Source organism: Neofelis nebulosa, chromosome 9 (genome assembly GCF_028018385.1).
Source record: "Neofelis nebulosa isolate mNeoNeb1 chromosome 9, mNeoNeb1.pri, whole genome shotgun sequence".
Lineage (NCBI taxonomy): Eukaryota > Metazoa > Chordata > Mammalia > Carnivora > Felidae > Neofelis > Neofelis nebulosa.
In genome coordinates, this window is record NC_080790.1 from 85,764,642 (window position 1) to 85,788,991 (window position 24,350).

Sequence of the window (24,350 nt, forward strand, 5' to 3'; positions counted from 1 at the left end):
GCCCTCAGCTCTGAGGGAGCCCAGCAAAACCAAGTGTGACAGCAGGGTCACTGGGATACCTGGCTGGACAGAGAAGCCTGGATGTAGGGAACTTCAGAAAGACAGTCACGAGGACAGGGCTCTGGTGTCACTTGGTGGGAAGCAGGTTGGGAGAGAGTTCTGGAACAGGTGGCACGGGCTGAGTGTGGATGACCCACGGACAGCAGGGAGGTGGGCACAGGGGGTCGGAGAAGGACTTCTGGGCAGAGACAGAGCATGAACACAGCTGAGGTGTGAGTGAGAGGGGTCCTTGGCTGGAGGGACAGCCCAGGGCACCAGGCAGGAAGGTTCAAATCCAGGTCGGGACAGGAGGGCCCTTTAATGTGTGCACAGAAGTTAAGATTACCCTGAAGGCAGTGGAGGGGGCATGAGCTGTTTAAACAGGGGCGTGAAAGGCTAAGACGATGTGGGACATGTGGTGGGGGACGTACGGGGGGACAGGAAGGAGTCCTCACAGAAGGCACCGCAGAGAATCAGGCCGGCTGAGGCTGTGCACGAGAGTGGGGCACACAGTCAGGAACAGACGGCAGGGGTTATTAAGAAAGCAGAATCCACGCTTTCTAGCAAAGGCTGAAAAGGAGAAATGACTCCAGGAGAGAACATCGTGTGGTCTCTGTGCTGCTCCTGACCTCACCTGAGGAATCCTAAGTAATCTCATACTTTTTTTTTTTAAGCTTGTATTCATTTATTTGAGAGAGACAAAGACAGCATGCATTGGGGAGGGGCACAGAGAGGGAGAGAGAGAATCCCAAGCAGGTTCTGAGCTGTCGGCACAGAGCCCGATGCAGGGCTCGAACGCACGAAAGCGAGATCACGACCTGAGCCAAAGTCGGATGCTCAACCGACTGAGCCACCCAGACGCTGAAAGAGTTGGGAGGTTTTAAATCATGCTATCATTGTGATAATGCTACAGAATACATGCATTTAACTTTTTTTGTTGTCGTCATGGAAAACAGTGTTGGCATAAAGAATTGAAAGCAGGAACTTGTAGACATGGGTGCATCCAAAGCAGCATTGTCCAGTCACCCAAAAGGTGGGAGAAACCCAAGTGTCCATCAACAGATCAGCGGCTAAGAAGAATGTGGTACATGCATACGATGGAATATTACCCAGCCTCAAAAAGGAAGGAGACTTTGACACAAGCTATCACGTGGAGGAACCCTGAGGACATTACGCTCAGTGAAATAAGCCAGGCGCGAAAGGACAAGTCCTGTACGACTCCACTGAGACGAGGTACCTAGGAGTCAAATGCGCAGAACAGAAAGTAGAGCGGCGGCTGCCAGGGGCTGGGGGAGGAGGGACGGGGAGTTAGTGTTTCACGGGGACAGAGTTTCGGTTTTGCAGGATGAAGAGTCCCAGAGGCTGGCTGCACAACAATGTGAAGCCTCGTGGCACTTACTGAACTGCATGCTTCAACAGGGCGAAGCTGGCCTATTTTATGCTAGGTGTATTTTACCACAGTTAGAGCGATCGGTTTGGACTATTCCGTAGCAGGTGGGAAAGCCTTTTCAGATGTTAGGTGGGTGCCCCCTGTGCAGGCCAGTCACCTCAGAAAGGACTGCCGTCGTGGAAAAGCTGGAAGCATTTTCCGTGCTCCGTGAATTGCCCACCGCCTGGGTGAGAAGAGAAGCCCCGGGGAGGTCTCGAGGGCAGAAGGGAGGCCTGCTTCCCGGAAGGTGGCCCAGTGGGGCTGGGGGCTGCCCTGCCCAGGGCATCCACGGCATACACACAGTGCCTACACAGCTCATTAGTGCAATGAAAAGGAAAGAAAACATGGGTTCAAGGAAACTTGCCTTTGGGGACCGATCTTCAAACACACTGAGGGAGGGACCTCTATGGGCGACACTGCGAGAGCAAAGCCACCAGATGTCACCACGGTCCCCAGCCCGCTCAGCGAGTACCCAGATAGGAGGAAAGAGCAGCGGAGTGGTCAATGTGCACAGACAGTCGTGGGAAAAGCTGCTTTAAATGTGCTTGGGGCTCCGAAGCACCGCAGAAGCCCAGTTTTTCTACGGTTAACCTGAAAACACATGTGCAACATGATAGCTACGCGTTGGCAGATGTTAGGCACTAGGAAGTGTTCCTCCACATTTGGGGTACCGTCCACGTGACTTTAGCAGACCTTACGCATCAGTGCAAGACTTCCTGACCTTACAAAGCCCAGCTCCCAACCTTTCACACCTCTGCACCCTGGCCCATGCCACGCCTTGCCTCACAAGGCCCTGCCCCTCCTCTCCAACTGGGAGAACCCTGTTCCCTATAAAGCCCAGCTCAACACGCCACCTGCTCTGAGCTGCCCCGGCCCAAGGCAAGCCATGCACCACCCCAGCTAACATGCCTGTGTCGACATCTTCTTCAAACTCCTGCATGGAAACCCTTATCTAAGTCATTAGGCTATCAGGTTTCCCTGTAATTCTCTTTCCTGGGCTCTTGGCTTGTGTTCTCTTTGGAAGTCTGAGTTAAGCTAATAAATTCATGTCACAGCTTCCTCTTGGACTCACTTCTTAAGAAAGCCCACAATACATAGGACGCGAGGAAAGACTTTATGGCAAGAGGAAGGTAACTGAACACTGCCAGCTTTGCCTTCCGAGGGCACGGTGAGGCTTCTGGCCAAGACAAATTTCTCCTCTCGGTGTGGGGTAGGAGTTTAGGCACAGGAGTCCCTGGAGCTGAGAGCTGGGCCAGAAAATACCACCAGAAGTACAAGAGGCTATTATAATGGGCCACAACCCTGTGCCTGGACCTGAGCTTCATGTCGTGTTCTAAATCCTTCTCTCACAGCTTTGGTACCTGGAGGCCCTTCTCATTTCTTGCGTTCACAGCTCCAAAGAGATGGTGAGTTTTCATTCTTAGGACTGAGCTCGTCCATCTAGCTTAATCCTGCTATGTATCTTAAGTACACCACGTGGTCCCCAAAGGACACCGTTTAGATGCTGGAGGCACAAGGTTAAGAAGTATAGACTCACTGACTGACGTTCAAGAAGCTCAAAATGTCCTAGAAATATGCTGTTTTTAAAGTCCTCTAGAGAGAGAAGGACAAGGAAAGAAAGACCGGAAGAAGGAAAGAAAGAATCTTTTACACGTTCCAGGAAAAATACCATGGCTAACCTTGTGCTCACAGAAATGTCATCGATTGCAGTAATGTGTTGATAAACAATGTGAGATTAGGACCCAACACTTCCTTTCAGATTTTATATTTTTCCATTTCAGAAACATTCCCGATATGGGAAGTGCTGCTCGCGTGACGCCGAACGTGCCTTGTTGAGATGCCAGCTGAGCCAGGGGGACGACCAGGTGGCCAAGAGGGGCCCTCGTCCCCTCGGCTGACTGGAGGTGACCCTGGGCAGCAGGGGCTGGCGCCACCCCTCCACCACGTTCCACCTGTGCCGGGACTGGTTCAGATGAAGATCTCCCAAAGCCACCGCTCCTCAAATCCACCAGGTTTCATGTGGTAAGTGGGTGCTCACAATCCTTCACACTCTACACTTTGAAAAGGCATTCTATGCTTTGAGACTGTCGGGGCATCCTGTTTCCAACTGGATGTTCCTTCCAATACTTAAGAACAAAAGTCCTGAAGAACGGATGATGGCAGAAAGGACAGCACTCGATCTACGTGGCCCTATATCAGGTGTCCCAACCACGGTAACTAAATTCCCGTGACAGTTGCCAGGCCGGCAGCCCCATCTTCAGACGTGGAAACAGAGCCCTGTGGGCGGCATAACTTGCCCACGTCTCAGCAAGTCTGGCTCGAGACCCACCCTGGTGGGGGCCGACTCACTGCCAAATGTCCTGTGCCTTTGGTGGTGTGCCTTGCAGGTGCCCCTTTGGTTTTCCAGGGCCCCGTGTTACCCACATGGCTAGCCTCATTCCCGCGTCTAGTGATCCTGCGTAGTGAGTGGATCGGCACTCACTTCCCCTTAGAGACACAGTTTTCTCTTACAGGAGGATGTCTAAACAGATAGACGTATTTTCAGTGCCCATTACAAACCCTGTGAACAAATTACATGGAAACTCTAAAAAGATGATTCACTAAGCACTTAAAAGTCACCTCAACAAATAAAAAATAGTGCCGGGTGGGGGAGTTGGACTGTGAGGACGTGTCTGGAACGTGTCTGGAATGGTAGCCTTTCCCATGACGGCCCAGAAAGGTGGGCAGGAGAGGCCTGCGTCCTCCTCCAGGGCAGGACAGGTGTTTCCACTGTAATCTCATGCCTTCTACACCAGCCAGGGTCAGGAGCCTTCTAGAAGTGTACCAGAGACATCTAGATCTCACTGGAGGGGTAAGAGCCTCTGTCTCCCCCTTCAGTCCCCTGACTGCTTTCTATCAAAGGATCCCAGCGATTTTCTATTCCTTAAGAACTTTCTAGATGTTTGCTGAGAAACTTACAGTTTGGTGGGTGGACTTGGGCCTGATTATCAGTTTGATGTTTCCCACTTAATTACTAGGAAGCTTAAAGTGTGCTCTAGAAACACATCAAGCCAGGCATACGGCCCAGAGTTTGTTCGCTGCTTTGTTAAGTGCACGGTACTAGCAGCCATCTCTGAAGTCAGGGGCCCTGCCTACGTTGTCCTTCGTTTCTTGAGTTTTTGAAGCCCAGAGCATAAGTGGACCCATCCAAAACTATCTGTAATCAGGCTAAGACATTTTTTGCTAGTAACCACAGATGTCCAAGAAAAATTTCAGGAACAGGGTCATTTAGAGGATCACAACATTTTATTTGCATTGCCTGTTCTCAACTATTCCACTGGCCGTGAAGTGAATGGTTTTTACCCTTTGCGAGCACATCTCCTCGGAGTAACTAAGCAGAAATAACAAGTACAACTGAGTAACCACGCTGAAGTGTTTTCACACGTATGTGAGCTGACTATGAAACCTGGCGCTGTGGTCTCATCTATGTCATATAAAAGTCACTCAGTACCCACAAAATGAGCCTAAGTCCCATTGGTGTGCCAATATCTGAAATCTGTACCCCCACGCATGTCCTTCAAAGGAGGTAGGCGGGGCTCGTGGTGTCCCTGCTCTTTTAAGAAAAGAGAATGGTCACCAGGTCTGTCGGCTCAATTGCTCGATCAAGCCTGCCAAGACTTTTGGCTTTACTCCCTCAAATAACAGGAATGTTTTTCCTATCATTGCTTCCTCCACAAAGTCAACTACATAATTCCTTCTGAAAGTCAAGCAAACCATTCCAAATATTCAGGAGCCCCAAACGGCCAAGGCAAACTTTGGGAAAGAATCTCTTTTTCTTCCAAAATGTAGAAAAACCACATGGCTCAACTCCACGTGTAGTAAACCATGAATCTGGGTTGAAAAGTTCAGCGTGATTAACTCCTGGCTTTGCAGCAGTCTTGTTGATTTTGGCCCCATGTGGGGGATTCTTGTTTATTTGCTCATCAAGTATGTGCCGAAGGGTAGCCAGTTGGAAGGGTCTTTCCATTCAATCGTATTGGGAAAAAATGGGAAATGCCCTTAGTTTCTCCTTTAGCCGCCAGTCAAGGGTGACCAGTCCCAAACATCCAAAACATTTCCTCTAAACTACGGTTGTTCTTTGTCAGAAGAATGGCTGAACCTCTCACCTACTGAAGCCTCTTCCAGGTTACATTTTTATAAGAGAATCATTTTTGTTTTCTGCCTCTCGGTTCTTCCTCAGACCAGACATTTTTAGTGATGTTTCTATAATGGAGATGGAGCAAGACAGAGAGAGCAAAGCTTCCAAGGGTGGTGTGGAAGAAACGTGTTGCAGAAAGAATAGGGAAGTAGTCAGATGGAGTTTATAAGACCATCAGCTGCTCTTTGGAGTGCTGAGGCTTCGTATCCACAGACCGCAGTAACCCCATGAAACTGGCACCTGTTTCATCGGCGATTCATAAAGGGCAAGACGGGCACAGAGGAGGCAAGTAATCAGCCCAAGCTCACACAGTTAGCGAGCCACAGAGTGAGGATGGGGACAGGGCCGTTTGGTGTCTGAGCTTTGATGCTTGGCCCAGTAAATAGAGGAACAGGGACTAAGAGCCCTCTAAGAACCCACTAGGGACTGTGAGACCTACATCAGTCGACATTAGAGACAGGACGGTGTCTAGCCTTTGGGACTAGCAAGATCAGCCACTTTTCTCTGCTCGAAGCAGCCCCGCCTCTCTGCACGTTCAGAAGTTTACACAGGACTACTGCTGAGTTTGGTTTCTTTCACTCTTGGCAGGCCTTGCCTGTTCTGTAGCCAAAAGATACATGGCTGTGGCCTGGTTTCAGGTGGCCCAGGCTGCCCACTGGGCCCGCTCGGGGCAAAGGCTTCGCTCCATACACGATGGAAGTTATTCCCCAACTGTCACCAAATACCCAGCAACAGAAAGTGACGGTGCATCGCTCTGTTTCCTGCCTTTCCTACGAATGATGTAATCAAGGGAAGAAATGTAAGGAACAGGGGCACCTTGGGTGGGGGGGTGGTCTGTTAAGCAGCCGACTCTCGATTTCGGCTCAGGTCACGATCTCGCGGTTCGTGGTTTCGAGCCCCGAGTCAAACCCCGCACCGGGCTCCGTGCTGATGGTGCGCAGCCTGCTTGGGATTCTCTCTCCCCCTCTCTTTCTGTCCCTCCCCCACTCGTGCTCACGTGCTCTCTCTTTCTCAAAATAAAGAAATAAAAACTTAAAACAAAAGAAACATATGAAACATGGACTGTGTTAGAACCGTCCAGCTGCAGACACAGCCTAACCTAATGAGGCAGCAGCTACGTATCGATATTCATGACCACGGAGGAGAGTGCCAAATTCCCTAAAGCGTATAAGGGAAGAGAGCAGAATAGAGACACCAAAATGCCATGAATTGCTTTAAAGTCCATGAAGCTGGGAATTCCTTTGGAGCTGCCCCAAGGGACCCCATTTTGTACCAATTCTGTGACTCTCAGGATGACAGTCACTTAAAGTCTTGTCAAGTGTGTTTTGGCCACCGTTTAGCAGGTGAAGATATCAGAGGTCTTAGAGACACGGGTGGACCTCCAGGGGCGTTTCTGGGTGGTCCAGGTTGGACTAAAGATATGCTGAGAAGCACCGGCTAGGGTTCTGGACACTCAATCCCACGCAATCAGCACAAATGACCGGTAACCTCTGTTGAACCTGCTTTCCCATCCACAGTGGGAAAGCTGGTGATTCCTTAGGCGTGAGCTTTTTCCCTGGAGAAAGAAGCGGTACAAATCCTGCTCTTCTTCCACTAGGAAGAAAAGAGTCCCTAATGTTCCAATGAATGTAGTGCTTTATGTGCCCATTTATCTGGGAATCAGCTCCAATTCACTCATGTGCACATGCATTCATCAAATATTTACTGAGCAGCACCGACTGCTTCTGAGTCAGCACGGGACAAACATGAGTAAGAGAGAGCTGCCTTCCAGACAGTGACAGTGCTGGGAGGTGGGGGGAGGGGCTGGTTAGATCAGGACACCACCAGCCAGAATGTAAGAGGTGTGCTCAGGACCCTCAGCATAAATGTCCCGGAAACGCACCAACCAGTGCTATGGAATTAGGAGTGGGCACAGACCAGCCAGAGGGAGGAGGCTCAGAGAGGCTTCTTGGAGGGGACAAGCCCATCAGAGGGGGCTCAAGAGACGGAATTTCAATCGGCCCCATGGGTCCGGGCTCCAGCACAAACCACACAGAGAGGCCTGTGGTTTCGGGGGAGCACAGAGGGATCCAGGAGTGCTCGGCGCTGCCCGGGGCAGGGGGAGCAGGGGTACCTTGCAGTCACAGCCGATGGGCTTCCCACACTCCTCGCAAGTGCTGGCGTAGAGAGCCTCAAAGCACCCAATGCAGTAGGGGCTCTCCTCCCTCAGGATGTACTTCTTGCCAAAGAGAGATTCTTCACAGTGGTGGCAGTCAAAGCGCTCCGTCATCATGACGCCCGGCTTTTCAACGACCTATCAGAAAGAGAAAATACAGGTTCCTGTGAGCACACTCCCGATACCTTCCTGCTGTCATCTTTAGCCAAGGGATGGGATCCCCTCCGGGCAAAGAACTAGAACTCACCCTTTCAAAGGTTGGAATTTTCAGTAATACTTAAAAAAAAAAATTAGTTTGGGGGCCGTTTTGTTGCTTGAACGCATTTCACTGCCTTAAACGTCCCCTCTCTCGTTGACTGTGTCACAAAAAGCTTTGTCAATTTTGGACACAGAGCTCTCATCCGGGCAGGGCTGGGTCTATGCTTCAAACGTGTGACGCAGCCTCACATCTTCCCTTTCTCCCTGCCCCCAAAATAGAAAGGCCGAGATAGAAACAATATGTTCATTTCTATAAAAAGATTTTCCATGAGCTCCCCTTTATCATGCATAAATTTGAAGAGTAAGAAACCAGTGCCCAGAGGGAGGGGCCTCAGGAGTTGGTAAACCTGAGAGGCCAAAAGAGCATTACCCTTGACCTTGAAAAGACATTGGGAAGCAAAACCTGCCCTTGCACTAGAGAAACTGCCATACGTCCCTGGGGACGAGTCACTTCTTCCCTATGAAAAGATAACCCTTTCGAGGCCCAGGTAATCCAGACAGCAGGATAAAGGGGAAGGCTGGCTTCCAAGAACAGAGATTGTCACACAGTGGGAAATGCAGTGACTGCGGTCAATGGCTTTCCAGGCAACACCTCGCGCCTTTCAGAGAGGAACAAGAATGCATCTCTGTGCCAGTCACTCTGCATTTTTTCCAGGGTGAGCATAGAGTGTGCACAGGCAGAAGGGGACGAGGAGGGGAGGAGGACGGCAGGACGAGCTTCTCAGCTCACCTCATGTGCTGTTCCCCTACAAACATGTTAGAGCTGCCCCCCAAAACAAGCCACTATGGGTGTACTTGGGACGAGACGTGCCTCTGGGGCGTTAACAACACAGACTCGGTCTTCTTCAGTATTTTCTCAAGTGGCAATATGTAATTTGCTCAGTGTGCACAGTTCACAAATTGTTAAACAGGTAGACTGACAACTGTAACTCTGAGCCATGTTTCGCAAACTCTAATTACACTGGGATCGATGTCCAGGGCTTTCAAACCATCTTAAGAGTGAAATTCGGGAATAATAGCCTGTGGTGCAAAAAAAAATATCGCTGCCTGGTTTATGATCACGGCAAATTTGATAGCGTTTATTAATTTTGTGCTCTTGTATGTCCAAGGTCCTGACAACAATAAGCAAAGAACTAAACCTCCTTCAAGCACCCGTACTTGGTTATTTCTGTGTTTATAGAACAATGTTTTTCCAAGAGCGTTAAATGCGCAGCTGGACACATGTGGCAGGATTCAGCCTTCTAAACGGCTCTTCCCGGAGTTAAAGAAAACATTGTCTGGATATTCTCGTGATAACATTACAATACGAAGCTCTTGTGCACTTGAATTATTCTTCTGAAACCCAATGTATAAATATCCTTTGTGCTCAGGCCATCTCGGGTTGCGGCAGCTATGTTGGCTGAAGATTCAATGCTTTCCTGTAATTCCTTAGTTATTGGCTCTGAAAGTGGCAATTCTTTACATCATCATAATTGGGAGCTGTGTTTCCAACATTTATATTTTTCCAATAAACATTGCCGTGTACCTGCGGAACCAGAGGTGGCCTGCCTATTCTTCTCACAAAAATGTAAGAGTAAGGATTTGAGAGCTTGAAATAAGAATAATGAAAGGAGACAGAACGATAAACTGTAGAATTTTAAAAGCTGGAAACACATCTCAAGAGGATCTACAACAACGGCCTCATTTTACGGATGGAGGAAACCAGGGCCCAGGAATATTAATGAGAAAAGAGGATTCACATGAGCTTTCCCAAAAAGTTAGAAAGTTAGAGAAAAACCATCCAAGTTAGAAAACAACAAACTCCCAGTCTAAATCAAAAAGTGGTTCCATGTGGGTTCGGACAAAGCACAGATGGTGCGAGGGAAAGGATGCAGACAGCACCAGCCGCTTCTCCAGAGACCTTTCCTATGTTCTCGAGCCAGTGAAGGGGGTGAATTTCCTTCAAGGTAATGATCATGATGCTGTTCAGGTACCTGCCATATGTGCTTTCTACCTCCTCCAGTTCCACGGGCCTGGGACAGAAATCATCTACGGGAGTAAACTCTAAGAACTGGTAGGGCTCCCCATCTGCTCAAAGTATGACAGAGGCTCTCCAGAGACAGATGTCATTGGCACTGACACCTACTCCCAGCAGGACTAGAGTAGTAGCGACCACCTGCTCAGAGGGTCCAAATGGGATTCTCATGATGGTGGATCTCCCTCCCACCTTGTTCCTTATCTTCCCTCAGAAGTCACTGCAATTTTAAGGATCAGGAGAGCACTTCTGTCAAACCAATGGGTTTAGGTGTAAAATGAGCACCCATCACTGTTGAGGAGCAGAGAAAGGTACAGTTGATCTGAGATGGTCCTCTTGAGGGTTCCCAGAGAATTATGTGAAGCACAGACCCTGAGAGTCAAAGTAAGTTGCTCATAAGCTAATGAGAAAACAGAGAGCTTCCCTGCTTTTTTTATTTTATTATTATCTTTTTAAATTTTGGATACGGAAAGAGAGAGAGAGAAAGCAAGTGGGGGAGAGGGGCAGAGAGAGAGAGAGAGAGAGAATCTCAAGCAAGCTTCACATTCAGTGCAGAGCCTGACATGGGGCTTGATCCCATGACCTTGGGATCATGACGAAATCAAGAGTCAGACACTCAACCAACTGAGCCACCCAGGCGCCCCCAAAGAGCTTCTCTTCTATCACAGAGTATTTAATACCGATTTTCCCTTAATTAACTGCTACCAAATAGAATATTCTTTTTCCTTTCCTTTCCTTTCCTTTCCTTTCCTTTCCTTTCCTTTCCTTTCCTTTCCTTTCCTTTCCTTTCCTTTCCTTTCCTCTCCTCTCCTCTCCTCTCCTCTCCTCTCCTCTCCTCTCCTCTCCTTTCCTTTCCATCCTTTCTTTCTATGGCGTGGATGAGTGGGAGAGGGGCAGAGAGCAAAGGAGAGAGAATCCCAAGCAGACTCCGTGCTGTCAGAGCAGAGCCTGATTCGGGGCTCAAACTGACAAACGGTGAAATCATGCATGACCTGAGCCGATATCAAGGATCAGATGCTCAACTGAATGAGCCACTCAGGCGCCCCATACAACATTCTTTTTTAAAAAGTGTGTATTTAAAGTTACACTATCAATCTTAAGCTTCTTTTTAATGAAAAAAAACAAAACAAAACAAAAAAAAACACCCATATATCTATCGTCCTGCATTAGAAGGTTCCCGTAACTTTGTATTTTTAAATCTATAGAACACCTGATTATTCATTCCAGAGGCATCAGTGGAGCTGGAACTGTGTGTCAGAGGTTGTGGAAAGTGCTGGAGATACAAAGATGAATACAATACAGGCCCTCCCTGAAAGAACGCGTAGTCCAGTGTGGAAAACAGATATACAGGTGATCCCTGAAAAACGCGGGGGTTGGGGCACCAACCCCTGAGCAGTCAAAAATCCACATGTAACTTTTGATGTCCCCCCAAACCTAACTACTAATAGCCAACTGTTCACTAGGAGCCGTGCCAATAACACAAACAGTTGCTTCACACGTATTTTGTATGTTATATGTATTAAATACCGTGTTCCTACAATGAAATAGGCTAGAGAAAAGAAAACGTCACTTAGAAAATCGTAAGGAAAAGCAAATACGTTTACTGTAATGTACTGCGTTTACTGGGACAAAAAAAATCGGTGTACAAGTGGACCCGTGCAGTTCAAACCCCTATTGTTTAACAGTCAACTGTGCATCAGATGATAAAGCTCTATGCTCAGGGCAATGATGGAGAGACACAATGAGGGTCCTCTGGGAGGGCAGGAGAGGCTTCCCAGACATGTCTCTCTCCTTGTGCTGGAGAAGGATAAGCCAGATGATGACTGCAGGCCAGAGGGCGGAGGGCAGAGGGGTGATAAGGAGCAGGGTAGGGTATTTGTAGAGGAAGCTGTAAAGGTAGTCAAAGTTCAAAGACAGGAGGGCCTCTACTCTTGACCATGAACTTGGCTTTGCCCTGTAGGCAATGGGTAATAGGAGGCCCAGCTGAGAGTTCACCACGTAAAGGTCCGACTTTGCCAAGTGGGGGTGAGGAAGACGAAACTGAGGGGCAGTGACTCCTTAGAAAGTTTCCAGGGTGTCGGGGTCTCCTTCCGAGTCATTTCTTTAAATAAAAATAGGATACCCTGGTTCTGTAAGGATTTTTTTTTCCCCCAACCTCCTCGTGTACTATGGCTTCCCCCCTCTGAACCTGCGCGTCCCCCTGACGGGTTAGACTGGGTTCCCGGCCATTATCTGGGACACAGAAGTGCTGAAAGGTGAGCGGCAGGGTGCAAGGACGTACCTGAACACAGGGCGTGGCTGCTGACTTGCTGTTACATTGAACCTGGAGTTCTCATCCCTTCCCAGGGGGAAGCCGTTCTCTGAGGTCATTCCCCCTCCAGCTCAGAACGAGCTGGGCATTTGAAAAAGCTGGCTGGCAGGCTACAGGCGTGGCTCCAGGCCCAGCTAACTGCACTGGGTGAGGCGAGCCCCGGGCACCGGGTTCTCAGTGTCTCCCCTGAGGGCCAGCTTTCGGGCAGGTATAAAATCAAAGGCTCCGAGTGCACTGGAGCCGTGATGCACAGTCCATAGGCTTAGGGGGTCCTGGTGGTTTGGTCGGTTAAGCGTCTGACTCAATTTTGGCCCAGGTCATGATCTCACAGTTCGTGAGTTCGAGCTCCACATCGGGCTCCTCAATGACGGCGTGGAGCCTGCTTGGGATTTTCTCTCTCCCTCTCTCTCTGCCCCTCCCCCGCTTGCACTCATGCTCTCTCTCTCTCTCTCTCTCTCTCTCTCTCAAAATAAATAAATGAACTTAAAGAAAAGTTCACAGGCTTATATAGGTGGGTTATTTTTATCTTTGCAGATTTATTTAATTTTGTTTATTTTTAATGTTTTTTTAATGTTTTAATTTTTAATGTTTTTTTAATGTTTTAATTTTTTTTTAATGTTTATTTATTTTTGACAGAGAGACAGGGCATGAGTGGGGGAGGGGCAGAGAGAGCGAGGGAGACACAGAATCTGAAACAGGCTCCAGGCTCTGAGCTGTCAGCACAGAGCCCGACACGGGGCTCGAACTCACAGACTGCGAGATCACGACCTGAGCCGAAGTCGGACGCTCAACCGATTGAGCCACCCAGGTGCCCCTATCTTTGCAGATTTAAAAACCACGAAGCAAAGTTTGAGAGTGGGGGTGTCAGAGCTGGGAACACAGAAGAGAAACACAGAAAAGGGGAGAAAGAACAGAGGATAAACAAGGTAGAAAAGACACAAGGACATTAAGAGCAAGAAGTTCATGCCCCTTTTTTTTTTTTTTTAACCAGAGAAATGTCTTGGGAATACAGGGAGGTGGCTGACAGGCTGGCCAGTCCCTGAGTGTCAGGTGCCTGGCCTGGCCTTCCCAGAGGGAGGCTGGGTGGGCCACAGAAGCTTGCCTAAAAAAGCCGGGTTTGCAAAAGAGGTCGCCCATAGGCATTGTCTTCTAAATTCCATTGATTCAGCTACGACTCCAACTGACCCCTGAGGTGCCATTTTCCTCTTCCCCTGGAGACCCAAGTATTTCTCTGCATTAGCCCTGGTTTGCAAGACTTCTCTAACAGTCATTCCTAAAGAGAAATCTGCAATATTCCCCAATCCTTCTCACAACACTGAGCAGCAGCGCCCGTAAGTCAGTCCCTGCTGAAACCGTGTCCATCTTCAAATGACCCAGGCTGGAAAATTCCATTGCTTGTCAACAGTCAAACAAAACTTTTTGCAGAGAATTCAGAAAATCAGTCTGTTGCATGTGGGCTCTGCTTACTTAACATTCTCTCTCCCTCTGTCCCTATCCCCCACTTGCTCTCTCTCTAAAATTAAAAAAAAAAAATTTTTTTAATACAATGCTTTCACGACACTACATGACATTGTGATCACCTGTGTCCCTCACCAAACCGTAAGTGCTGTGAAGGCAGGCATACTGCTGTGGCCTCGCCAGCAGGTGACAAACACAGGGTCAGGTGCTTCTAAAGACTTGTGGAGTGACTGAAGAAATGGATGGGGAGTACAAATACGTGGGCCAAAGTCGACAGTGAAAACGAAGAACGTGTTATGTGAACGATCCGTGTTGCATACCAAACCCAAAATGTAATGCGGTTTGGCATCTGATGCCGTGAAAATTTCCTAACGTCACTGACCCTGAGCTTCATTCCTCCTCCTCTGTCTCTGGCTTCTTTCTCCCTTCCAGATAAACTGCTGCTTCCACAGCAGGCAGAATTTTTCCTACTGGGTTTGGATTCTACATCCATGTGTACACACAGCTGCACAGCCCGGGAGAGGCCTGGTGGGGTCAAGAAGCAAAAACCAGCCAGCTTGGATGCTTCCAAGCATCTCTGCAAAGAACGTGTTAGACACCCTGCCACAGGTTCCAGATATCAGGGAAAGGTGCTGGATGTTCTGCACAGACACATATACACATCCAAGGGCCTTGTCCAAGGGCACAGGCTCTCATACCTGGAACTGCAGCCAGAGAACATTCTGCACCAGTTTGCTTTCCTATGGATAGAAGTATTGACACACAGGGCACCTGGGTGTCTCAGTCAGTTAAGTGTCCGACTCTTGATTTCAGCTCAGGTCAGGATCTCACAGTTCCTGGGTTCGAGCCCTGCATCAGGCTCTGTGCTGACAGCACGGAGCCTGCTTGGGATTCTCTCTCCCCTCTCTCTCTCTGCTCCTCTCCCTGCTCACGTGCTCTCTCAAAATACATAAAAAAAAAGTAGTATCGACACACAGACATGGCTCACTTCTAACACTGTTTATAAAACGCATCTAGCTGAACTGTTTCTTTTCAATCAAAATTCTGGTGGACGAGAGCAAGGTGCAAGTTCAAAGAGTTTGCTATTGGAAAGAATATAATTATGTATTTAGAATCAATGTGAAATCGATTTTTAGATGGTTGGTAAGGTGTAAGATTGACAAGGTCTACCACTATGTGATATACGTACGGATTAATTTAATGAGCCTTTATCAAGTATGTGGGCCGGGCTCAGGGATGTTTTTTATAATTTGGTTATAGAAACTAGTAACTTTCAAAAACTTAAAATCTTGATTTGTCTCTGATGGTTTTACGAAAGATTTTGTGTGAGAGACAATGCTTGACTCAGGTAAACCACGGTCTTCCAGGTTACCTTTGGAATACTGAATAATAGAACGAAATGGGAAAATAATAAATGCCCAGTGTCTGACCTTAAGTCCATGATACAAGAACGGTAATCCTGCTTTGATGTCCTACGGACTTTTAAATCCAGTCGATAAGAATGTATTAAGTAACCACTATTCTCCACGTACTGTTTTAGGCACTGGGAGACTGGGATACAACATACGATCTCTTAAAGAGTTCCAGAATAGATCTAGCTCCAAAGAATTCAAATCACTTTCAGGATACTAGCTTGTAATTTAATCTCAAAACACGTCAGTTCAGTCAATGCGAGACAAGCATAATTATGGCAGGCTGCCTCAGGCTCATAAATCACCCCAGGGTGGGGCTTCGGGGGAGGCCCCACCTTATAGTTCTACCACCACCTTCCTGGGAACATGGAAACACATTATCTATGCCTTGTTCCCACAGGAACAACATGAGATCTGCTCACTCTCTCTCATCAGTCTGCCCCAGTCTCCAAAAGGCAGCTCATTGTGTACTTTCTGCCTGCCCGGCCTTCCATCTACTATGAGCCCCTACCAGCCTCTTTCTATAGCGAACCCCACCGCCCATGACGCCCATGGCCTTTTCCTTCTCCCAGTCCTTTTCCTTCTTGGTGTTTCTTCAGGACACTGCGTGGGGATCCCGTCAGGACAGGCTGGCACAGCTCCTATGACTTTGTCCACAGGCTGGCCAATTCTCATTGTTCCAAAAGCTGTGCCAACGAACCCAGATGGATCCATTTTCTTTTTGACTAGAAACCTAAATATTTCTGGACATCAAGGATGCCCTGTGATTATTCGTTTTATTTACCCACAAGAAACAGGGAAGCCACCTCTCTTACCGTCACAGGCATCACTTGCCTCACTTAGTACCATCAGCCTAAACATCCTTAAGCCACAGACTAACTCGAAGTAAACTTAGGGATTATGAAGGCCAAGGACGAGCGTGATGACACATGACGTCCAAGTTCAGACGAGGTGTGAGAATCACCCATGAGAACCATGACACGTCAGACGTGGCCCAGACATGTCATTAGATCTCTAGGAGATCTAATTTTTATAGCGGGATCACATTTTATAGCAGAAAGAAAATCAATACCACCGGTAGCAAAGTAGCCATGGAATCTTAAAAAAAACAAGACTGATTGCTAGTGGGAGAATTTTTAAGCAAAATTACTGGAGAACTGTATTCGATTCTCTAGAGAAACAGAACTCATAAGATACATATACATATACACATACATATATATTTATATATATACAGAGATTTGTTACAAAGAATTGACTCACACTATTATGGAAGTCCCAAGATCTGTGGAAGGCCGGAGAACCAGAAGGGCCAATGATGTCAGTTACAATTCAAAAGTCAGCAGGCCCAAGACCCAGGAAGAGTTGAGTTTCAGTTCAAGCCCAAAGGCTGGAAAGGACCAATATCCCAGGTCTGCAGTCAGGCAGGGAAAGTGCCCTCTTAGGTAGTCTCCTTTTCAGTCTGAGTCTGAAGGCTGTAAAAGATTGATATCCCAGTCCAACAGTCAGGCAAGAGGAATTGCCACTTGCTCAACCTTCTTGGTCAGGTCTTCAACTGATTGGATGAGGCCCACCCATATTGGGAGGGGCAATCAGCTTCACTCAGTCTACAGACTCCAACGTGAATCTCATCCAGAAACACCCTCATAGATACACCCAGGAAGTGTCTGAACACTTGTCTGGACATCCTGTGGCCGGCCCAGTCAAGTTGACATAAAATTAACCATCACAGGGGCCAAAGTTGAAATCCACAATTCAGGATAACAGAGGTGCCTGGTAACTTGCCCCAAAGTCACAGTGCCAGCTTGATCTCCTGGAAGACCAGGCTCTCGGTCACTAGAGAAGAGCCCGGAAAATTTTGTGTCAAGGTGGTCATCTTCAGGCAGTGGGCTCTCAGTATAATCCCACATGATAAATGGGCTTTGATAAAATTCTCATAATAAAACTACACAGGAAGTATCCCGTATCTGTTTTTGTTCACTCAAGTTCAAGGAACTTTGTATCTTAGGGCCTCTGAGCCAGAGAGCAGCTTATCTACTCCAGCCCCCTTGTTGACAAATGAAACAATCCCAGCCCCAGAGGCTGGGTAACCCACCCTTGATGCAGGACAGAAATAGAACCTAGGCCTCCTACTGCCCAGCCGAACTGCTTTTCAATATCCCACAGGGCTTTTTTTGTGTGCAAACCAGATTTCCTGCAGTACTGGAAGTAATTTACAAGCACTCATGGGTCAAAGTATGCAGCATAAGGCCTCACTGAAATATACAGGTATGCCTCCAATACTTTAGTGATTAGAACTCAGCCTCTCCAGTTAAGCTGCCTGGGGTCAGATCAAAGGACCACCATTTACTGTCTGGGAAACCTTGGGCCAAAGTTATTCTGATTTCTCTGTGCTTTACTTTATCTGCAAAGACAAAGATGATGTCAATATATACACTGCTTATGACATGCAGCCTTGATAACAACCCTTCAAGCAAGCCACTATCACCTCCCTGTTTCCCAGTTGAGGAAACTGAGGTACCAAGAGATAAGGTGACTTAGCTAAGGTTGTACAGCTAGACTCCGAGGAATGTGATGTCAGGGAGCCTTGTTCCAACCGCGCATGTCCACCAGCCTATCACACCTGCCTTACAGCATATTTGTAAGGACTGAATGAGACTGAATGTCAGTGCCTAGAACAGTGCCTGATCTATAATAAACCACTTTAGCCCCTCCCCCCTTTTTAAGTAGGCTTCACGCACAGCACAGAGCCCAACGCAGGGCTTGAACTCACAACCCCAAGATCAAGACCTGAGCTGAGATCAAGAGTCAATGCTTAACTGACTGAGCCACCCAGGCACCCTGATTTAGCCCTTGTCAATGTGCTGCTGTGCAGAAGCATGTTAAAACATGGCACCATAATAAACACTGTAGAAACCCAATTCTATATACAGTTGGCCCTTGAAAAACACAAGTTTGAACTGTGCGGGTCCACTTATATGCAGCTTTTTTCCCCCCATAAATAAAGCACTGTGAATGTATTTTCTCATGATTTTCTGAATAACATTTTCTTTTCTCTAGCTTACCTTATTGTAACAATACGGCGGTCAATACATACAGTATGTAAAATATGTTAACTATTTACGTTATCAGTAAGGCTTCGAGGCAACAGTAGGCTATCCGTAATTACACTTCTGGGGAGTCAAAACTTATACGTGGACTTTCAACTGCATGGGGGGGTCAGCACCCCTACCCCCCACATTGTTTGGGGGTCAAATGAATTAACTGATAACCCTTAAAAATTCAGAGTGAGCGAATTCAGAGGAAAACACTGTGAAACAAATTTACATAAATGTACCTTGGTTTTATGGAAGTTGAATTGTCAGACTAGAAATCCCTGTACTTCTAAGACTTGCTTCTGATGTTCTTTGGTGTAAATCACCTTCTGGATATCAGAACTTCCCCCCTCTAACATATTATTGCAAAACACAGGTAACCAAAGCTAGTGCAAGAAGTAGCTGGCCTCGTTTTGAACACAGTTCTCGTGACTCTAAACCCAAACTGTGATTTATTACCTCCCAAAGTAAGTGCAAGGGAGCACACCCCCTAAGGGCACATCATGGAAGGCAGCTGAATACATTTCATTTAATCTGGGCTAGACCAGTTCCAATGGAAGCCCAAACTGGGATCTTGAAGATAAGCTAGGATTCATTGTTGATTACCTAAGAGACAACATTTAACCCGAAATTTCAGGTGTGCTAAAATATCATACAAGTGGAACTTAAGATCAGAGTATTTCTCGTTTAAAATAGGCCCATATTTTAAAATCTGATAGTTCAGTCTTTTAAGTTCTGCCCAAGTCGGTGCCTGAGGTCCCATCGCAAGCTGCACATCTTTGGACCTAAGGGAAATGCCTCGGACACCCCCACTGGTGGATGGCAACCAGCTTGCTGGCCCCGACAACTCGCTCACACTCGCTCACACTCCAGAGTCTTGGCCTCCGGGAAGGGCGGGGATGGTCACCTCCCCGCGCTCGGACCCGCGGCCAGCCCTCACCCAGGGCCCGCCGGGAGTTGGCTGTACCCTTGCTCCCACCCGGCGACCCGCCTGGCCAGGACTCGGACCAATGTTTTCCCTCCCAGGATCCGGCGATGGGTCTCCCCCCACCTCTAGGATCCAGCGTTGCCCCCCCCCACTACAGCGCCCCAGCCCTCCCTAACACAGTTCAGCTCCCCTCTCCCCTCTCCCAAGTGTCCCCACAGTTCTACTCCCCTCAGGACGGCCTTTCTCGGGGTCTACCCCGCGGCTTCACTTCCCTCTCCCCGGGAGTCCCCACGGTTCAGCTTCCATTTACCCGGGTCTCCCCCAAGCCTTGGCTCCCTTCTCCCTGAGCGTCCCCAAGGCTCAGCTCCCTTCTCCTGGGTCTCCCTCCAGGCTCGGTTCCCCTCTCCCAGGTGTCCGCACGCTTCTGCTCCGCTCAGCCTACGTCATCCCTCAGCTGTGCTCCCCTCTCCCAGGGGTCCTCACGGTTCCGCTCCCCTCCCCCGCTTGGGTCGCCCCCGCAGACGCCCCCCTCTCCCCGGATCTCTCCAAGGCTCGGCTTCCCTCTCCAAGGGTCTCCCCCGCGTCCGGTCTCCAGGTCGCCCCCAGGGCCGGGGTCCCCTCCCCAGGTGTGCGCACGCTTCCGCTCCCCTCTCCCGGGTCTCCCCCGCGTCTCGGCTCCAGTCTCCCCTGCCCTCACGCGGCCTGGCCGCCTGGTCCCCAAGCTGTGGGCTCCCCGCGGAGGGCGCGGACTGAAGGCACTCACGGCGCGGCGCGGCGCGGGCGGGCTCCAGGGACCCGGCGGGCGTGCGTCCCGGGGCGGCGGCGGCGCGGGCGTGCGGCGGGGCGGCCGGCCGGGTGGAGCGCGGCGGCTCCCGCCCGAGAGAACCCCCGCCGTGTCATTTGACCATATAAGGAGACGCACGCCTCCGAGGCGCCGGCGGCGCGGGCTCGGCGCTGGGGCAGCCGCGCGGGGGTGCGGCGGCCGGGGCGCGCCCGCGGACCCCGACTCTTTGTTTGCTTTGGGCTACGCTCCCCCCCTCCCCGGGTCTCTGGTGCACGGGGGCTACGGGAGCTTCAGCCCCGGCGTCGGCTCACAGGGCCGAGTTTGGGGCCAGAGCCGCGCGCGGGCCGCCGCTGCCGCCCCCGGGGGCCCGGCAGGGGCGCAGCGGCAGGGGTCTCCCCACGCCCGGGTCCCGGGAACGCCAGGCCCGCGGAAGCCTGAGGGGGGGGCGGTGGGCCGGGCTGCTGAACCGGGGGCCGCCGATCAGCTCGTGCGGCGGCAGGAGGACAGAGCCTGGGGTGTATTTGCGCCCTGGGCCTTTTCCGCCTGACCCCGCAGACCCCCCTCGGTCACGACCTGCGCCTAGCAGATGGCCCAAAGGAATGGATAATGCCAGGTTCTTTGTTCCACCGGGCTGGGGCTCGGGAAGGGCCAGCCGCCCCCCCAACCCCCAACTCCTGGGGCCCGAGGGCTGTTTGGACGTTCGGTCCTTCCCTTGAGGGCGAGAAAACAAAGGTGAGGGGGAGAAAGTGCCTCCCACACTTAAAGCCCAGCCCTTGTGCCTGAAGCCCACACTTAGTAGGGACAGATGGCACCGCTCAACCTGCAGGACAGAGGGCACAGGCTGCGTCCCACGCCTGGGGAAGGGGGGCATCGAGACAGAAATGTTGGCTCTTGAGTGGGTGGCCAGCCTCCGCCCGCAGACACGCGGGAAGATGAGCTGATGGGGCCGCCGCAAAGGCAGAGCAGAAAGACGGTGGGCAGGCATGCTATATTTAACAATCTGTGCTGCTCAAAGGAGGAAGAACGATTTGATTGTTCTCTCTTTGTGGGTGCTCAGTGTCTGCTGGTAGTTTAGACTCCCAGTGGGTCTTCATCATGGAATCACAGAACTTGAGAGTCCCAGCCGCTATCACTCTACCTGAGATCTCCTTTGATTCTCACCCCCTTAAGATAAGGATTAATATTCCAGTTTTATGGTGAGGAAATCTCAGCTCAGAGAGATTTGCTCAAGGCCTCCTGAGAATAATTAGGCCGGCTGAGATTTGACCTGGAGTCTTTCCATAGGCAAAGCCACGCAGGTAGTTTGAAGAAGAGAAAGTCACTCCAGTGCCCCCACCCCCCCAACCCGGAGGGCTGAGACTTGCCACAGCTGTGAGCCCACCCAGCCTTCCTTCCCCCATTCCTCCCGGACTCTACAGGTTCTCAACAAGAACGGGAGCTTGGGCTCCAGACCTGCATTCCCACTGATGGAGCAGGACAGTATCTTCAGCAAAGTGTGTATAGACAGTTATCTAGATTTGTTGTCTGTATAGTTGCAAATTACAAAATGATCTCCGGGGGGTAGGGGTGCGTGGGGGAGGGATCAAAAGATTTAACTAGCTGCAATGAACAGCGTGGACTTGAATGGATTCTGAAACGCAGAAAAAACTATTTCAAAAATCAATTTTCATGAGACAGTTTGGGGTAGTGTGACCCTAACAAGATAGTTGATGATGTTGATACATTAGTATTAATTTATTTTAGGTGTGATGATGAAGTAATACACATATTTTAAAAGCCCCTGGTTTTCAGAAATAGTGCCAAAATATCTACCAATGAAATAACATTATGTCTGAAATTGTTTCAAAATACATTGAGGTGGGGGTGGGGCCAGTATATGAAATAGTATCAGCCATGGATTACCGGTAACTTGAAGCTGGGTGACGGGATGTGGGGTTCATTATACTAGTCTCTTTCCTTTGGTAATACTTGAAAAATTATGTAATGGAACATTTTTTTTAAATTACAGATGCACATACCATTTGGTTTTGACCCAGGATTTTCCCTTACAGGAAATTATCTTACAGATAGACTTGCTCATGTGTAAACTGATACATATACAAGAGTAGTCCTTGTGAAATTCTTCGTATCAGCAAAATATTGGACCATGCTATATGTTCATCAACAGAGACGAGTTAAATGTTGTATAATATGGTAAATATTTTAGAGTTATTTCTATTCATAGCTGTTAAAAAGAACAAAGTAGCTATATTTATTATTTATTGATTTGATCTCCCAGTTATGTCCATGGAAACAACAGTAGATAGTAACCAGCCATTTGTGTTGAGAAAGGAAGAGAGGAAGATCACCTATGTTAGTAATAGCGGTCTCTGGGGAGATCTGGGGAGCTTGGGGTCAGGAGGGGAAGGGCGACTGAGTTTTACTCTATACCCTTTTGTTTCTTTTAAACTTTGAGCTGTGTAAATATTCAAAACATAACCATATTTTTCCAATCAAAGCAACATGTGCTCCTTTTTAAGACAAATAGGAAGCAAATTTGTTAAATAGAATTTATAGAAAATCAAGGTTTGCTGGAAATAGTGGCAAGAGAAATACAATTCTAAGCTGAATGATACGTACTTTTCTGAACAATTTTAGCCAAAGGACAACTATTTTAAAAACAGTTTGCTCACATGTAAAATGGGTGAATAACATACTTGGCAAAATTGTTGGAAAGATCCTTTGAGATGACTCATAAACCACTAACCAGTATTAGGACAGTCCTTGGCCATAGTAGGCACTCAGTAAATATGAGCTTTTATTCCATGGTAATTTTTTTTTAAGTTTATTTACTTTGAGAGAAAGAGAGCGAGAGCGAGAGAGACAGAGCGCACGCGCACACACGCGCGCAAGTGGGGGAAGGGCAGAGAACAAGAAGGAGAGAGAATCCCAAGCAGCCTCTGTACTATCAGCACTGAGCCCCACTTGGGGATCAAACTCTGGAGAGTCATGGGATCCTGCCTTGAGCTGAAATCAAGAGTCAGCTACTCAACTGAATGAGCCACCCAGGCAGCCCATATTCCATGGTATTTTATTTGATGGTAAAGTGGAGATGAATTCGGAATAAGAGGGAAATGTGAAGGTGGTGAGAAGGTACAATCTTCTAGTTGTAAAGTAAGTCCTAAGGATGTGATAGCATGGTGACTATCGCTAATAATACTGTATTGTATATTTGAAAGTTGGTAAGAGATTAGATCATAAAAGCTCTCATCACAAGAATAAAATGTAACTGTGATGGATGTTAACTCGACTTATTGTGATCACTTAGCAGTATCTTTGAATATCACATCAGCATGCTGTCCACCTGAAACTAACATAATATTATACGTTCCATATATCTCAATAAAAAAAAGGGAAGGAAACAGACTTAGTTCTCATCCAGAAGGAAGGAATAAAGTTGAGGTTGTATTCCAAAGATAAAAGATTTGTCTTTTTGAGAGAAAAGTTCTCTGCTGCGGATACAAGCCGAATTCATGGAGGAAAGAAATTAAGAAATTATATTCTCTGGGAAAGGCACAGTGGCAACTGTGAGAGGTAGTTCACGCTTCTCATGTTAATTTCAACTCTCCTGTAATTCCCTCAGCCACCATGCCTTAACTTCTTCCTCTGCCGCAGGGGTGGTTTCAGGGATGGGGTAGCTAGGAAGCAGGGAAAGAGAGGGAAGGCTGTAGGGAGTAAGCCAGCGGTTCTCAGAGTATGGCCAGGGACCAGCAGCATCAGGGTCAACCAGAAAATGGTTAGAAGTAAACATTCTCTGTGTTTTAACAAGGCCTCCAGGTAATTCTGATGACTAATAGTGCCTTGAGGTAAAATACTCCCTAGGGTTTCCAACTCTGGACACAAGTAATTTACCAGAAACCCACATGTTAGTTTCTAGGGGTGGGGGAAATGGAAATAGATTCACTAAACATAGACTGGGCTTTGGAACTCTAAAATCCAATTAAGTGCAAGTATTCCTCTGCCAGGTACTTACAGGAGGGAAGTACAGGCAGAAAATTCACAAGGCAAACCCTTGCAGCCTGTATGTCAGTGATACAGATCTGAAGCCTAATTCCTCTCTTCTGAAAGGCCCTGAGAGGAAGGCACTGCTTCTGGGAGGGTAGTCAGACCTGATGGTGGGGGGAGCAGGTGGGTGAGGGGCACACAGGCAGGGGCCTCCTCCTGACCTTGGCCACATCCAGGGTACTAGGAGACCTGACCATCACCAGGAAGAAAGGGACAACACAAAAACATGGGTGGAAGGTCAGACCT

The 24,350-nt window shown here is 48.6% G+C and overlaps 1 protein-coding gene across 4 annotated transcripts in view; it reads right to left on the reverse strand.

Moving 5' to 3' along the window:
- FHL2 (four and a half LIM domains 2) overlaps positions 1-24,350 on the reverse strand; it is a 65,981-nt gene that overhangs the window by 14,586 nt on the left and 27,045 nt on the right. Inside the window, exons 2-3 of one of the 4 annotated variants that reach the window (XM_058684585.1) lie at positions 16,517-16,728; positions 7,759-7,938 (exon numbers count right to left, since the gene is read on the reverse strand). In XM_058684585.1, coding sequence (XP_058540568.1) covers positions 7,759-7,917 — 159 coding nt within the window. In that variant the 5' untranslated portion in view covers positions 7,918-7,938; positions 16,517-16,728. Of the gene's footprint in view, positions 1-7,758; positions 7,939-8,047; positions 8,214-16,516; positions 16,729-20,039; positions 20,164-24,350 lie in introns of those variants that run through there. The other 3 variants (XM_058684587.1, XM_058684586.1, XM_058684588.1) reach the window with 3 other exon arrangements.